This window comes from Drosophila teissieri, chromosome 3R (genome assembly GCF_016746235.2).
Source record: "Drosophila teissieri strain GT53w chromosome 3R, Prin_Dtei_1.1, whole genome shotgun sequence".
NCBI lineage: Eukaryota > Metazoa > Arthropoda > Insecta > Diptera > Drosophilidae > Drosophila > Drosophila teissieri.
This window is the reverse complement of record NC_053032.1, coordinates 19,234,176-19,249,672: the sequence shown is the minus strand read 5'-3', so window position 1 is coordinate 19,249,672 and position 15,497 is coordinate 19,234,176. Positions and strand designations below refer to the sequence as shown.

Here is a 15,497-nt window from a genome sequence, read left to right as displayed (position 1 = left end):
TATTGTTGTGTTCTCTTACTGTTACTGATGCTTTAATTGCTTACTTGTTCCTCTTGCACCATTCACCATGTACACATACGATTGGATTAACTTCAAGTAACCGTTGTACTCTTTAATCTGCAGCTTCACCGGGTGCCGAAGGACCTCCCACTCCCCCCGGAGCGGTCAAGACATCGACGGCTTCGATTACCCTGAAATCGGCCACCCTGCCGCGTCGCAAGATTAACGCCAAGGCGGAGGTCCAGCTGGACATCAAGCCGCGAATCCCGGAACAAGGAGCCCCACCCCAGCCGGCGATGCGTTTCAGCACCGAGATGCAACATCCGGTGGCCGATCTGCGCAGTGCCCCGCCCCGCGAGGGCCCCATCCCCTACAGCCCAATCAAGACAACGCTGCAGGCGAGGGCCACCAGTCTGGAGCCCAAGGAGCACGTCATCACCATCCAGCGACCGCCCACGCAGCACGCCTATGGGCGCACCAGTTCCAACACAACCACGCGGTGAGTGACAATGGTCATATAAATCGCACTTTATTGCCTTCATTCCTCATTGTCGCCTCGTAAAGAAAACTCGATGTAATTGGTTAAATGGGGGCACAAATCAAGTTTACAGTTTTCGAATGACTTTCCTTTTTATTCGGTATATGTGGAGATGAAAGAAGACAACATTTACAAAAGGATATCTTTACATATCTGGTAGATAGTGTCAAAATTAAAAATCTATTCATTTTCACGTTAAATACTAAATCATCCTTCTATCGACGTCGTAAAGCCCTCATTTCCTGTGTAAGCCCATGATTGATTTTGCATGCTTGATGACCTTTTGCAGTTCCGGCTCGCTGTCACGGCAGTCGACGGTGGATTCCGAGTCGGAGGGAACCACCACGGCCACGAACATGTCGCAGGCCACCATTACGAGCACCTCGCAGCCCATCAAGAAGAGTCCGCGGGAGTTTATCATCCCGATTGCCGTCGAGGGTGGCGGCTTCATTACGCCCCGGGAACGCAGCGTGGAGCCATCGGAATCGAGCCACACCACCAGCAGTCGCTCCACGTTCACCCGCCTGCGTCCCTCCCGTCGCATTGGGTATGCTTTAAAGTTTAAGTCTCGCTTGGCCTGTGCGGATATCCTCACTGAAATTTTATTTCGTATGCAGCTCACTGTTAAGCGAGGCCGGCTTCGATGAGGGCTCGCCATTCCAGAAGATGCGCACCACGTCGATAACCCGGGATGGCGTCAGCGGAGGAGCCGAGGAGGAGGCACGCTTCACCCCGCACCGACTCAGGTTTGTCCACATCCTTCACATCCGATTATCCCTATCTTTATCAGATAGCTTTTCCTCTTGCTTGCCTTCAAGGAAATTGTATTCGTTGTTAAACAGCTCAACCCAATTGGGATTAAATATTTCCTTCAACCGTTTAAAGTTATTGAATTAAACGGTTTGAATATCTTTAATTTCAAATTGAATATATATTAGATGGATATACATCCCAATTGTAATACATTTTCTTGGAGTGCACGGCATGAATACGTAACAGGATTGCTAAATTGAATCCGGTTCGCACAGTTTTCTCCCCGCAGCCTCCTTAACTGCCGTTTGATTCGGTTATTCTCATCCTCATGCAAATCTTCTTTTTTCTCCCATTTGAAACACCCGCAGAAGCTCAAGACCTGTCAAGAAAATTAGTCAAGACAACGATTCGCAAAGCTCCAACGAGGAGGACGATGACGACGATGATGGCTTTGAGATACTCACGGCGGAAAATCTGTTCTCGACTTTGCTGCAGCGGGTAAGACGTCATCTGTCCGCCGTAATGTGGCCCATCTCTCATCGGCTGGGTGGGTGTTGCCCATGCTCCTTTGCCCATTTCTAGGTGCGGGCCCTGACGAATCGCCTGAATGTCAACAGTGACCTGACCGTCGGATTCCCCAGTCATTCTAGTCGCCTGCTCACGGACATTTCGCGGCAGGCCCAAAGTCACAGTCCATTCTGGAGCCAGGGCAGTCCCTTTGCCAGGTGAGTGTGCCTCCGCAACGGCGGGGAATTGAGGTTCAAGTGGACCGGAGTTGGAGATGAAGTGGCAACTAAAGTTGATTGCCATCCAGCCGGCTGCCAGTCAGTTAGTCAGCTTATGCAAACGTGTCACGGCACTGGCTCTAGTTAATAATTTCATTAAATTCTGCTGGAGCTGACTCTCCCGGAAAGTGAGTTGACTAAGAGCCGGCTTCGGTGGGCCAAAGACGAGTGCCATTTGCTATTCAGCTTTAAGTGCTAGCCTAACCATTGAATGACTGCTTTAACTCCATCCACCAACATTAACTGCAAATTTGTTGTCCATTTCTTACATGCTGCCCTCCACATGCCTTCCATCTAACAATTCAAACAAAAAACTCACCAACCATGCTTAAACTAATTTTTCGCAAAGTGTGCTTAGATCCCAAGTTAGTTATACCTATAGCGAAACGGTCGAGAAGAAGAAAGTGTAAGTACTGAGGCTCAAAACGACTTTTTAATTGGTCAAGAGCTTTAAACCCCATGCTAAAAGTACAGTGTGTTTAATAACCAAATTTTAAAGCATTTTTAAGAGTAAAAATAATGATAAATAAAGAAGTCATACAAGTTTCCTACATTTTACTTGTTTCAAAATCACTTTAGTATTGAAATGGCTTGCTTGCGATATGCATTTTATATCTTTCCATTTAATTCCGATTTAATTTGGTTGTGGCACTCACTGTACGTCGCCTTTAAGCCAGCACAAATCTCACTTCAGCCTCGCCCAATTAAACCGCCATCCATCAATCCATACATTCCGCCCAATACCTGGCTGTCTCTCACCTGCTCCGGCACCTCCTCCTGCTTCCAGGTGCGGGGAGCGCTGGCTGAGGGCCTTGGACATTACGGGGCGGCTGCGTCGTTGGCTGGGCCACGCCCCCAAATGCTGCCTGTAAGTTGGCAACGTGTAGCGTACCGTGTGTAATGTGCAAGTCCCTCGGCAGATAGTTCGATTAGCAGTGATGCATCCGCTGATGCATTGTTCTCACCTGTGTCCAACCGCTTCTACTATCCAACTATCTGATATCCTTCACAGCCGCCTGAACAGCAGCAACAGCAGCGGACTGGGAGCTCCGTGGCGGCACAGCATGTCCCGGGATCTGGGCAGCGACATGGAATCGATGTTCTCGCGCACGGGGGCCACGCTGCCAAGAGGTGAATATCACAGAATAAAGAGTAAATACCTAGATCAGTAGTGAGACACGCCAGTCAGAGCCGGAAAAGTGCCGGAAATCTGTTGCCGCAACGATGATGCAACCCACACAGACAAACAGAAAAGAAACAAAAAACAAATAGTAGAACTAAAGAAAAGCGCTGCAACGTATGCTACGTAAATAAGAGTACTTTCAATTTCAATATGCCTATATCGTATACTTAAACCTGTTTTATTTCAAGTAGTTTTTGATGTCTGCTAAACCAAACAAACAATCAACTGAACACAGATCACAGATCACCGATCAAGTGAACTACCTTGTCTAATTAGTCTAAACCTTACATATATTGTCCCACAAAATCCAGATAAAACAATAGCCAAACAAAAACAAACACAACAATTAATCATAAGTGTCTACTGTAATTATCAAGTGAAAATGCCAATTAATATCTAAACAATGACAAACCACTATTTCCGTTGAAGACTATATTTATTTGATTTACTGTTTTTGTGTGCGCGCACAGTTCTTAATAGCATAATTCAATCTCTATCAATATTCACTCTATATCTATCTCTATCCAGTGAACTATCTATAACTATATATATAAACATATATATCTAAACGCTGTCTGTCTTAGAACTCCACTCTTTTGTTATTAACCCATAATGCCGCTGACGCTTACAAACCTAAATCTATTTATTGCTCTACCGAAAAAGCGAAATCCACCCCACTTCCTACTTTAACTTATGCACTATTTATTTATTTATTATTATTTACCCCTGTTTATTATTTGCCTTTCAAATTTTTGTTCTGCACTCATGCAATGATGATGAAAATAAAGTTACAATGCAAGGAAGAGCCAAGAATTTGTTAAGTCAATAAAAGTGTAATCAAATCGTATTCAAAGTTCTGTATATCAGCGCAGTAACATATATAGACAAATGCTCAAGCAGAAATATATATTCATGTATGGCGAACCCGAATCAGGCTTAACCCTTGACCTAAATGTTATTCGAATTGAGATGATGATGATGAAAATGAAAATGAAAATGTTGATGGCGACCTAAGGAGATTGTACTTATTGTTAACAATGAAATAAACTAAAACGAATGAAACCAACACCTAATTAATTTACTACGTTTTGCAGTGAGAACAACCACATAGATGACAATAAAAAATACAATTCAAAATGAAAGAAGACAAAACCTACCTTTTCTTATTTTATTTGAGGTGACAACTGAGATTTTGTTTTCGCAACCAAAAGAATTGTTCGATATATACTTTCTTTGGTAAATTAATTGTTGTACAGTTTTTTATGCAAATGGCCCCGCTACCTTAAATTTGTTTTAGTTTTACCAACTCGTTATATACAAATATATACAAATATATATATATATTTCTAGATATATATATCTATCCCTCACCAACAATAAACAAACAAACTACAAGTTTTCTAATGCGCTAACCCAAAAACCAAAGACAAAGTTTCAAGTTGATTTTCCCAGTTCTTCTTATTTTTTGATGTTTTTTATTAGTTACAAACAAAATTTGAGCCTGGAAATGCCAAAAGCCGAATAATCAGTAAACGAAATTAAAACCAAAATTTGTGTTGTACAAGAAGTTTATTTGTTTAACACCACTAAGCTCACACGCACACACATACCTGCCAATACAAATACATGCGCACCAACCTACCAACACACCCAAAGCTTCTCAATGTAGTTGACTCTGTCCACGCTGTTAAACAACCGCCAACAAACCAGCTAAAAACCAACCAACCAACAACTAACTTGGCACTAAAAAAATTGTTGTAAAAAAAAAAGAAACAAAAACAAATATCTGAGTTCTGGGCTTTTTTTTGGATAAATTGTTAATAGAGTAATCTGTAATTGTGATCCCAAACGGCAATCTCTTTTGATGTGAAACAGAGTTCATGAATGGAGCAAACCCAAGAAAAAATGTCCAAAACTTTGAATACGATAATGTACAGAACTGAAACTCTCTCTCTCTCTCTCAGCTACTAATCTCAAACTTGTTACGTTCATCATCATTCCATAAACTGTAGAGAAAACCCTAACCCGAAAGTCATGATCAAATGCCATATCCGTAGTGAATCGTAGTTAGTAGAGTGTTATTTGAGTGATTTGCAATTCACCAGCCGATGATTCGATGTATTACAAATAATGATTTTATTATTGGCCGTTTACACACGTTTCGTACTTACTTTCGTTTACAGTTGGTTTAACTACTTTAACTACTACTACCACGCCCACAAAGCATGTTATAACCATTAACCAGAGTCCGTTCAGAACCGCCAACAAATCGCATCCGGGCCATTTCGCCACTGCCACGGCCACGACCACGGCCAAAACGGTGGCCGTAGCCGTTGCCGGTGTTCCGAAGCAGCTAACAATAACCACCACGACCACCACCAACAGCAATTGCAGCAGTAACAACGCAAACGCCAACGGCAGGAGCAGGCCGCCAACAGTCATCTCGGCCATAACCGCAACCACACCCCCCCAGCTGGCCAAAACCACTAGCAGTAGCACCACCACCACCAGCACCACAACCACTGGGCCAAGGAAGCCATAAGCCAAGCCAAGTGGGTGGTTGTGTAGGTGGTGCTGGGTGGTGCTGCTCCTATTAGACTGGCCAAACAACAAGTTCCATTTTTTATGTTGCCAAAATTCGATTAGCATATCTCTGTTCGTTGTTTAAATACTTGTTTTCACTTTTGCTATTTAATTGAAAAACTTTTAAATTAACTGACAGCCGAGCAGCTGGAATTCGACTTTTAACTGTTATTATATTTTTTAAAATTGAATGGAAAAGCGTGTAATTTGTATTTAAGGCAGCAGTAGCGCAACCACATTCCCTCAGTACAATGAACATTGTATTATTGTGATTTTGATTTTAAAATTAATTTTAAACCTCAACGAGTTAATCATACTCCAGTCATTTTTACTCAAATCCATTCGCCTCAGTCAAGCAATTCCTCTAGCGCAAAAGCTTCAAGCATACCAACTAAGCAATACTTTTACTTTTACTTAATATCTAATACTAAAAGCGGGAGATAAAACTGAATACCCCAAAAAAACTGATAAAACTGATAACCGAGAACTAAACACTTAATCTGAAGTACCATAAAATATGAAACTATTTTTTATACCTACACCAAGTGAAATAAAACATGAAATCCAAATTGACCAGCATTTTTGTTACCGCCCGTTTTCGTATTCCTGCACGTAAGCTAATCCCAGTTGTTTTATGATTTTGTTAACCTTTGTTGGATGCTCGTTATCCTTCATCCTGCAAGTTTGTTAAGTGTTCGAGTTGAAGCTTCTCCGCTTTGATTGCGTCTCTGGAAAGTAATTCTTTTGGTTGCCAAAACGAAAACGAGAAAAGTTTTCAGATCCCTGGGGCTGATGAAGTGGGGCAGTCAGTCAAACAATCAATCATTGTAATCGCCATGTAAGTAACCCTGAATAATTGAAATTTATCAGTTCACTTGGCAAGTAAGTGGAATTATTTTTAAATCATATAGACGTTCGTTTTGTTCTCCATAAGATAGGCCATATTATTATATTGCCTATGGCATCTTAACCATTCACAGGTCATCATCAAGGCAAGGGCAAGCCCAGTTCAGCTCCTGCCCAAGTGGAAAAGGGTGCCACCACGGGCTCTTCAACCAGCACAGCGAACAGCGAGGAGCCCTTGGACCTGGCCGATCTGGATCTATCGAGACTGCGTCTCAGCAAGAAAGACCTGGAAACCCTGTCCAGCATCACTCCTGGCTTGCCCAAGTGTTTCCAGGAACAGCTACTTGCAAAACTGCCACCCACTCAAGCTCGCAAACTCTCACGCACGCTGAGCGTCCAGACCAGCGCACCCAGTAGTTCCTCCACTCCCAAGGTGTACAAGCGCAGCCAAAGCGGCGGAAGGGGTTACCAGCCGGAGCCACAGCCACTGGAGGAGCTGGCCAAACCACTGACCACTGACGCCCCCAAGACGACTTCAGCAAGTACTGCGATTTACAGGCGCAGCCTCAGTCGCAGTCAGGCACCCACGCAAAATTCTGGTCAGGATGCCGACAGCCGGGCTGCCCAAACGACTAAAAGCCGCAGCAGCAGTGTCTGTAGGGATGACTATGGGAAATCGTCACTCTGCAGCAGCAGCACTTACACCAGCGACATTAGCGAAAAGTACAAGTACTACTCGCCGTATCTGAGCAAGTCCAGCAATGTGAGTCCATCGATAGCTTCAAAGGATGCGCCAGAGAAGCGATACAGTGGTGGACTAGGACGTCCGCCGAGTGGATGTCTCTCGCCTCCACCGCAACTGCCGCAAGTGGCTGCCACTGAAGGCACCAGTTCCTTGAGGGTTGGACGTTCCTCGCAGCGTCGCATTTCTCGCTTCCTGCGTCCCGACTTCTTTGATGAACCTAGGGATCGGGAAACCCAGAGCATGCTCAGGGAAATACGAGAAAGGTCAATCGATCGCAAGGATCAGGAGCAGACGCAGGCACAGGACTTGAGGCGTCGCAAGCATAGTTTGCCCAATGTGGAGCAAGCGGAGCAGCCTGCAGAAACGGCACCCATTAGATCCTCCATGCGCCATTCACGCAACAAGAGCATGGAGCTGTTTACAGAGGCCGATTCAAATGGCCAAGTTAGGGATACTGTCAAGACACCAACATCCCGGCAACGAAGTGTTTCAAAGGCCCGAGAACTGGAAACGGAGCTAGACAAACACGAACTGGCGGATAAAATCCTCCAGGAGCTGCAGCTCCTCTCCGCTGTAAGAAGCCAAAATGAGCAGGCTCTGGAGTCGGAGAAAACAGAAGAGACGTCCACTATTAAAAAGGTAAAGAAGCTGAAACCCAAGGAATCCACTGAGTCAGAGGCAACGAAAATTTCCTCTACGACTACCTCAAGTACAACCACTTTGGTGAGGAAGGTTAAGAAGGTGGTTAAGAAAACAGACGAGACACCCAAGACACCAGGCACAGAGAATGCTGATCTCGCTGGCTCTGCACCAAAGGAAACGAAATTGAAGAGACCCAAATCCTATCCCATGAAAGATGTGGGACTAAGTCTCAAAACCTCTAGCGACCTCCCCGAACCGACAACATCACTTCTACCCACTAAATTACCCAGCAAGCTGCCTTCAGGGAACACCAATGAATCCGCAGTAGAACCAGCTCCTCGCGAGAGCCGCCTGATGAGACCGAAGAGCTACCCGGCCACCAAACTAGCCACGCCTAAAGAACTACGCAAGGTTACAAGAAGTGGTGTGGCCATACCCACAATAGCAGAAGCTATACCGACTCCTTCGGCTGGACCAACGCCCACTAGTTCCAAGTCCACATCGGAGGAGAAATCACTGTCGGCCACACCAACCGGAACTATGTCTGCCGTGACAGATGCCAAAGATACCGTATCCTCTTCCAGCGACTCGCGACCCACGACCATTAAGAAAATCATTAAGGTGTCGAAGAAGTCCAAGCTAATGCCACCTACTCCAGTGACACCAACCACACCAAACACCACAGCTACCACCACTGCAAACACGACACCAGTAGAAAGCTCCAAAGAGTCGAGTCCGGTCATTAAGCCCAATGAAAAGTCACCGGAAAAGAAACCCAGCAAAGGTTTGCTTTACGCTTTGGGACAGAAGTTTGAGAAACTACGAGACTCCGCCATGAGCAAGGAGAAAAAGACTGGCTCTACTGGAGCAGCTGCATCCTTGGCCTGCACCCAAAAACAAGGATCTCCCGAAGAACGCAGCTCTCCGGAGAAGTACAAGAAGACCCTTTCGGAAACAGAAAAGTCCCAACAGACTGGACTCTCAGAGGACAAACGGGCGGACAAGCGATCCCGGTTTGACACCATGCTACGCTCTTTGAGAGAGAGATCCGTACCCAGGTCACAGCCCAATGGACGCGTGAGTCCCAAGCGAGCTGCCAGTGTGGAAGAGCTGCACGCAGGATGCCCAGAGGGGCAGGGAAAGCAAGGCGGAGCAGTTAACAAGATGTTCGGAGGATTGTTGCGTCGCTTCGATAGGGAAAGCAGTGAGCAACGCCGAGTAAGGAGCACCCGATCCACCAGCAACATAGAGCGGCAGGTTCGCGAAGAGCAGGATCAGCTGCTGGACGCCTCGCTACCAACATCGCCCATCTATCAGAATGTGGTAAAGAGCACGAAGAGCAAGGTCGCTGCGACGCCAAACGGCGAAGAGAATTGCAATTGCGAAACAGCTTGCCCCGATTGCAGGCAAAACAAAGGACAGAACCTGACCACCATAACCACCAGCGGTGCTCCCATCACCACCACAACGCCGAGCAGCAAGGAGAAGCGAAAGGGTCTGATGCTTGATCTGGCCAGCACCAATGTGGCTGGCAGTGGTGCTGCCAGCTTGGTGACCACCGCCACCACAACTACGACAAGCGGAAGCAGTTATCGGGGATCCAAAACCAATCCGGCTTTGATCAATGGAAACGGAGGACTGGGCATGGGCATCTACTCGAATCTGCCACCCTATCCGGGAGCCATGAAGAGTGCCAGCTCCAACAATAGCTCCAGCCAGCAGTCCATGGAGAATGCCACCAACAATAACTCAACAATTACCAATAATAATTGCAGTTCGCAAACCTCTGGCTACAGAACCTCGTCGGCACACGAGATTAATCGAAATAATCCGCTGCTGACGCCCTCCTTCGAAAACATTGCCAACTACTCCTCGGACTCCAGGAGCTATCAAGATGACTGCGCCTCCACCTCGACTTTCCTATCGCCCACCGAAGAGCCGGAGTTGTATTTCGACAATTGGTCCATATGCTCCGAGGACAACTACATGTTGCACGCTACACCCTCGCCGACAGTTTCCCGGTTGTCAAGAGCTTCCCTGTCCTCGCCCACGCGCTGCTCCGAGAGCTCTGATCCCAACGAGAGTGTGATCGACAGGATTAAGCGGCGCAGCTTCTACAGTCGATTCAATGAACAAAAGAAACCACGACGCACCAGCAGCATTGTGGGTCCATCGGCGGTGAGGGATTACTACCGGGAGCAGCAAGCGGCGGTTAAGGCGCGCTCCAGTAACAAGCTGCATGCCTCGGACTTGGATCCACCACCAAGAGCTCATTCACCGGACATAGCGCAACAGTTCTTTAGACCCCTGAAACTGAGTCCCGTGGGCACGGAGCTCAAGCCACCCGTTTACCGCTCCACTTTGGACTACTCTGCATCCTCGGCGGGGGCCACCAGCAAGCCGAGAAAGAGCTTGAATGACATTAGGAATACCTCGCCCTCTTTCCTCAGCAAACGTTACGAGACCACCGATTACAGTTCGGTGCCAATGCGGTACAAGAGCTCCTCCAGTTCGAGTCCGAGTAATGGAGCCATTGCCAGCGGCTACTATAACACCTACAATCCGAAGCGTAGATCTTCGTATACGCTCAATGGTAGTCTGCCTACAGCGACTAGCGGAAGCAGTGCAGCAGGAAGCAGTCACCTGGATGGTTACGCCACCTTGGGCAGGAGATCCCTTCGTCCATACGACCATCGAACGATGTCCCTGCTGGAGCCTCCGACCTCGAGCAGCAGTCGAAGTGGCGAAGGGGTCTCCTACCAAAGGCGAGAAGCAAGGACACCGGTTAGAGACTACACATCCAGCATTTCGCGGTGAGTTCAGTGACTTCCAAGAGGGATTAGTGATTACAATTGGATATGTATTCCAGCTCTGGATCGCGTTACCGCACTTCATCGGCCACTCGCAGTCCAACAAACATTTGATGTACCACACCGCAGAATGGCTTCTGCATCTTCTGCTACTACTCCAAACGGAAGAAGACGAGTCCCGGCCACGGAATCGGTATCGGAATCGGGCACGGACATGGCCAGGCCATGAGCACGCCGCCCAACACCACAGCCTCATCGTCATCCTCGCGCGCCAGCAGCGGCGGCGCCAAGAAGCAGCAGCTTCATCCCGCCCCCATCCAAAACCATCATTACCACCACCAAAATGAACAGCACAAGTTCTAGACTGGAGCCCCGAGGTTCCCTACGATCCAATCCCCAGCTCCCAGATTCCCAATAACATTATACCCCAATACCAAATCCCACTTAGGCATAACGATTTTTGATAATTTTTTAATGGAACTTAGCCAAAGTTATACTCTAGTGCAGACTTTTGAACGCTGCCCCTAGTCGTAGGTTTGTTGTAGTTCGGATATAGCAGAGTTTCAGCCATAGATCGTGACTCAATAATGCACATTTGCATATATATACGATTTTCAAATGATTGTGCCTTGGTTCCTTCGGCGGTTTTAGATTTAGCCAATAGCCATAAAACGTTGATTTTAATCTGTAAGTGTGTAAGCGGAACGGAAGCGGAAACAGAAACAGAAACAGAGAAAGGGAGACAGGGAAACCGGAAGTGAAAAAAGTAGACGTGTTTCACAATATATGTATATGTATTTTCTATGCTATTTTTGTGAGGATACCTCGCGCCGAAAATGCGTTAAAATTTCTATTATATAAATTTTAACAACAATTTTTTTGCATTATACAGAACTGATGGATTGTTTTCAAGATTTGAATAGTGTTTAATAGCGAAAACTTTCGTTTGCTAGGTCTATTGATGTTATTGCAAAATAATAGAAAATATGCGAATTGTAAGCGAAAAGGGAGAGTGTTAGGTAATCGTAGCAACAAACAATAAGCGAATTTAAAAAGCAAATTAACAGAAACACGGAACACGGAACAAAAATAATAGATCTAGAGTTTTGGGTAGAATCCGAATTCGAAGTTCAAATTGTAATTAGAGCGTGAGCACAAAAAGTGTTTTCTAAAAATAAATAAAAACCGAATCACCAATTGAATGGCTCTTATTTGCATAGACACTATCCCACGATCAGCTTTGCTTCTGGAGCTTGTAAGTCGGCATGAACGGAATATAGTAGGTCCACTTCCAGCGGCGAATGGCATCCATGCCAAGTGGAAAATCGTAGTCGGTGGCTGTGCCATCATTAACATTATCATCGCCCAAGGGCATCTCGTTCGCCCAGTCGATGAGGCCCCTCTCCTGCGGCGTTCCCGGGATTATATTGTCCAGCAAGCAGCCCAGAACTCCACCCACGAGAATTGTAGTGCCCAGAAGCACCGACAACGTGGAGTCCACGGTCTTGTTTCCGGTGTCTATAGCTCCGGGGTTCTTCTGCATCCAGCGGCACAGTACCATCGGGAAAAATATGGAGAGCCCCAGTATGTAAAGATTCCTTGCCGATCGGAGATCCACATACTGTAGGGTGGAGAGCCCGAAGGCTATAATCATGCCAAACATCACGCAGAAGATTCCTCCCACCACCGAGTCGGGAATGAGTATGAAGATGGCTCCAAACTTGCCAATCACCCCCTGGAGCACCATTATCAGGGCAGCCCACTGGATTACACGTCGCGATCCAATCTAAAATGATGAAATAATATATTACTCAACCTGAATTTCAGGGTTTTCATTTATATATCTTGCCTTGGTGACCCCGATGGCGCCAACATTCTCACCAAAGGTATTGGTTCCATTTCCAGCTCCCCACAGGCCGGCGAGGACAGTGCCCAATCCCTCGGTACCAATTCCACGATTGATCGCATGCAGCGGAGGCGAATGGGCGCCGGACATCTGAGACACCGTGGGATAGTAGCTAAGTGACTCCACCGTGCAGGCGAGTACTCCGGCCAACATGCCCAGCACGCCGGACAGCGTCACCGATGGCCAGCCAAACTGTCCCGGATACGGCACATAGAACCACTTGGCACTGGTCAGCACATTCAGGCGCACATCCGTGCGGGAGGGATGTGACGGAGGAAAGACATCCGTGGCTGTCAGTATGCCGCACAGACCCCACATAATCATGATCGTCAGCAGGACGGGAAAGAGGCGGAACAACTGGAACTGGCGCACCTCTATGCCGTGACCCTTGCGGTAGGCCAAGATAGGCACGGAAACATTCGACATTATTTGCGAAAAGAGTGTCAGCATACCAGTGGTTCTATAAGAAAATTTGGATGCACAAGATTAAAAAGCTATATGTTTAGTTTTACTAAAGCATTTGTAATTGGAAACGTTAGTCATGGGCAATCGAGTTTAATATATATTTTTTACGTAATAAATCCAATTAAAAACTATTACAACAGGCAGGAAAAACTCATATTTAATGGGATATAAACCAGATATAGTGCTTTATGACTATTCTATCGTTCTATCAGTAGTACTCACCCCACGGCAATGCCCCAATGCTTGGAGGCGGTGTCTGCTGCGTGCTCGAAGAGCGTAAGACCCACCAGGGACACAGTGGGTACAATGGTCAATGGAGTGACATACTTGAGGATTTTCCCCACCAGACCAGTGTAGCCCAGGATAACCTGCACCATGGCAGACACGGCAATGGCGCCGGATAGCTCCCGCATACGCTCTTGCCACAGTTCCTCCCGCTCAGCCTCGTCCATGGCATCCATTACGGCCTGCTCCGGGCACTTCCACTGCGGCAGAGCCAAAATGGCTAGGGTGGGCACCAAGAACGATATAGTTCCGCCCTGGACAATGGGCAAACGGACGCCCCACGTGGCCTGGAAGTAGGTAACGATGCCCGTGACGAAGATCATCGTAGAGATGATGATGCCCCGGTTGGCGTCCTCATCGGACATGCACAACGCCGGCGTCAGGATGAAGGGTATGGAAACGATGGCTCCAATCATGGTCAGGTAGTGCTGGAATGCGAGGAAGATGCTCAGGTACCATGGGGGATTGTCGTTGATGGCGTAGAGCAGTTGCGGCTTGGGTTTCCCATTACTTTCAGGCGTGTTAGCTGCTTGGGAGTGGGACTTGGTCGCATCTGTCTGGAAGTTAATGAAAATGCAAAGTCAAATTATTCCTAACTAAACACTGAACAAAAATATTATAAATTAAACTTTAATGCCCTTTCCAAATTACCATTTCCCTATTTGTAAAAGGATGATCAATGGGCATCGTACAAGTTCAATTTGTAACCATCAATTAATTTGTATTTTATATAAAATCTTCATTAATATTATTAATTGATATTATTAATCAGTGTAATTATATTTTATTAATGCAAATATCTATTTGATTATGCTAATGAGCGGCTTTCAGTATCGGTCATAAAAATATTCTCGCATTTTATTGTATAATTGCAGAGTGCGGATATTTCATTGTTTTATTTATGAGAATTGCTATTAAAGTTTTGAATTGATTAACATAACTATATGGCTTAACACGCCCCATGGAGGGAGGAATTTAATCTTGGCCCGAGTTTGACTGACGGCTCTGGTCTCCAATCGTGATTAATTGAGCGTTAGTATCAGTGCTGCGATCCCGGGGCGCCGTTTTTTCTCAGCTCGTTGAGATCGGTGATTTTAATCAGACCATAAATTAATAGCTGATGAGCTGTGGTACTTAATAAATCAGCTTGTTGTCAGCTCCAACATTGTGGATCGAAAGGTATGCGCCGCATAAATATGACAAATCGTTTTGATCGACATTTAATCACTAGCACAGATCGCTTAAAACAAATTGTGAATGAACTGTTAATTGCTGGGTGTTATCTCAACGTCTTACCCCTCAAAAACTCATATGTATGGCACAGCGGCAACAATTAAGTGGGAAATGCAATTGAGTGAAGAAGTGGCTCGCAAAACAAAATCCGATAAAAATCAAAATAGGAGCAGATCAATTGGGGGAATTCCTCTTACATAAAACCACGCGTTTAGCTGTTATGCAAGGAAGCATTGGACTTACGGCGTCCTCGATGGTGACATTGTTCAGCTCCATGATCAGGCGAGCTCACACTTTATATCCGCCATAAACTAATTGGGCTAACCGCACGGCAAAGACTCCCGAAGAATTCCGCTGTACGTCCGATCGCGACGAAGTCCGGAGACTCAATGGCAAGATCTATCAATCGAAAATGAAAATGTTTTATCGTAGAGAGCTGGGAGCCTTCGGTTCACGAGCATCTGGGTGCATTGGTGCTCTCTAGAATGGTTCTCGTCACAAAAAGGGCATAGTGAAAGTAAACTAAATTAACATGCCAATTCACAATTAATTATAACTCATATGACAAGAAAAAAAGCTACATACATATATTCAAAAAAGAGGTAATTTTAATTTAAGTGTCTAATAACAGAACCATCTCAGTTGGGCAACCGAAAAAGGTCGTGAAGAGATTATAATATTTAATAATTCCCCATTAAAGTGACAAAGTTGGCATAATAAAGA

General features: G+C 45.9%; 2 protein-coding genes across 11 annotated transcripts in view; one reads left to right on the top strand and one right to left on the bottom strand.

The window, feature by feature from the left end:
- The window catches only part of LOC122621163 (serine/threonine-protein kinase par-1), a 39,376-nt gene extending 27,857 nt beyond the window's left edge, over positions 1–11,519 (top strand). For 4 of the 9 annotated variants that reach the window (XM_043798928.1, XM_043798930.1, XM_043798925.1 and 1 more), the window contains 9 exons: positions 124–499; positions 828–1,085; positions 1,156–1,284; positions 1,660–1,789; positions 1,874–2,016; positions 2,426–2,482; positions 3,089–3,207; positions 6,823–10,888; positions 10,945–11,519. In XM_043798928.1, the coding sequence (XP_043654863.1) occupies positions 124–499; positions 828–1,085; positions 1,156–1,284; positions 1,660–1,789; positions 1,874–2,016; positions 2,426–2,482; positions 3,089–3,207; positions 6,823–10,888; positions 10,945–10,999 (5,333 nt within the window). In that variant the 3' untranslated portion in view covers positions 11,000–11,519. Of the gene's footprint in view, positions 1–123; positions 500–827; positions 1,086–1,155; positions 1,285–1,659; positions 1,790–1,873; positions 2,017–2,425; positions 2,483–3,088; positions 3,208–5,442; positions 6,412–6,822; positions 10,889–10,944 lie in introns of those variants that run through there. The other 5 variants (XM_043798931.1, XM_043798929.1, XM_043798934.1 and 2 more) reach the window with 3 other exon arrangements.
- A 139-nt stretch (positions 11,520–11,658) lies between these two features.
- LOC122621164 (solute carrier family 23 member 2) lies at positions 11,659–15,152 on the bottom strand. 2 transcript variants are annotated; one of them, XM_043798937.1, is made up of 4 exons: positions 15,018–15,152; positions 13,479–14,098; positions 12,735–13,251; positions 11,659–12,671 (listed from the first exon to the last, which is right to left on the bottom strand). In XM_043798937.1, the coding sequence occupies exons 1-4, from the start codon at positions 15,048–15,050 to the stop codon at positions 12,120–12,122; spliced, it is 1,722 nt and encodes a 573-aa protein (XP_043654872.1). In that variant the 5' UTR covers positions 15,051–15,152; the 3' UTR covers positions 11,659–12,119. The 2 variants fall into 2 exon arrangements, with proteins under 2 accessions (XP_043654872.1, XP_043654871.1); XM_043798936.1 differs by lacking the exon at positions 15,018–15,152 and adding an exon at positions 14,193–14,243.
- Between the last annotated feature and the right edge of the window lie 345 nt (positions 15,153–15,497).

Bases quoted from the DNA above. Each gene is read 5' to 3' on its own strand.
- LOC122621164 (XM_043798936.1), bottom strand. From the start codon at position 14,228: ATGCCCATTGATCATCCTTTTACAAATAGGGAAATG. The intron at 14,099-14,192 runs GTAATTTGGAAA...ATTAACTTCCAG, and splicing joins CTTTTACAAATAGGGAAATG to ACAGATGCGACCAAGTCCCA. The intron at 12,672-12,734 runs GCAAGATATATA...TCATCATTTTAG, and splicing joins GCGCCATCGGGGTCACCAAG to ATTGGATCGCGACGTGTAAT.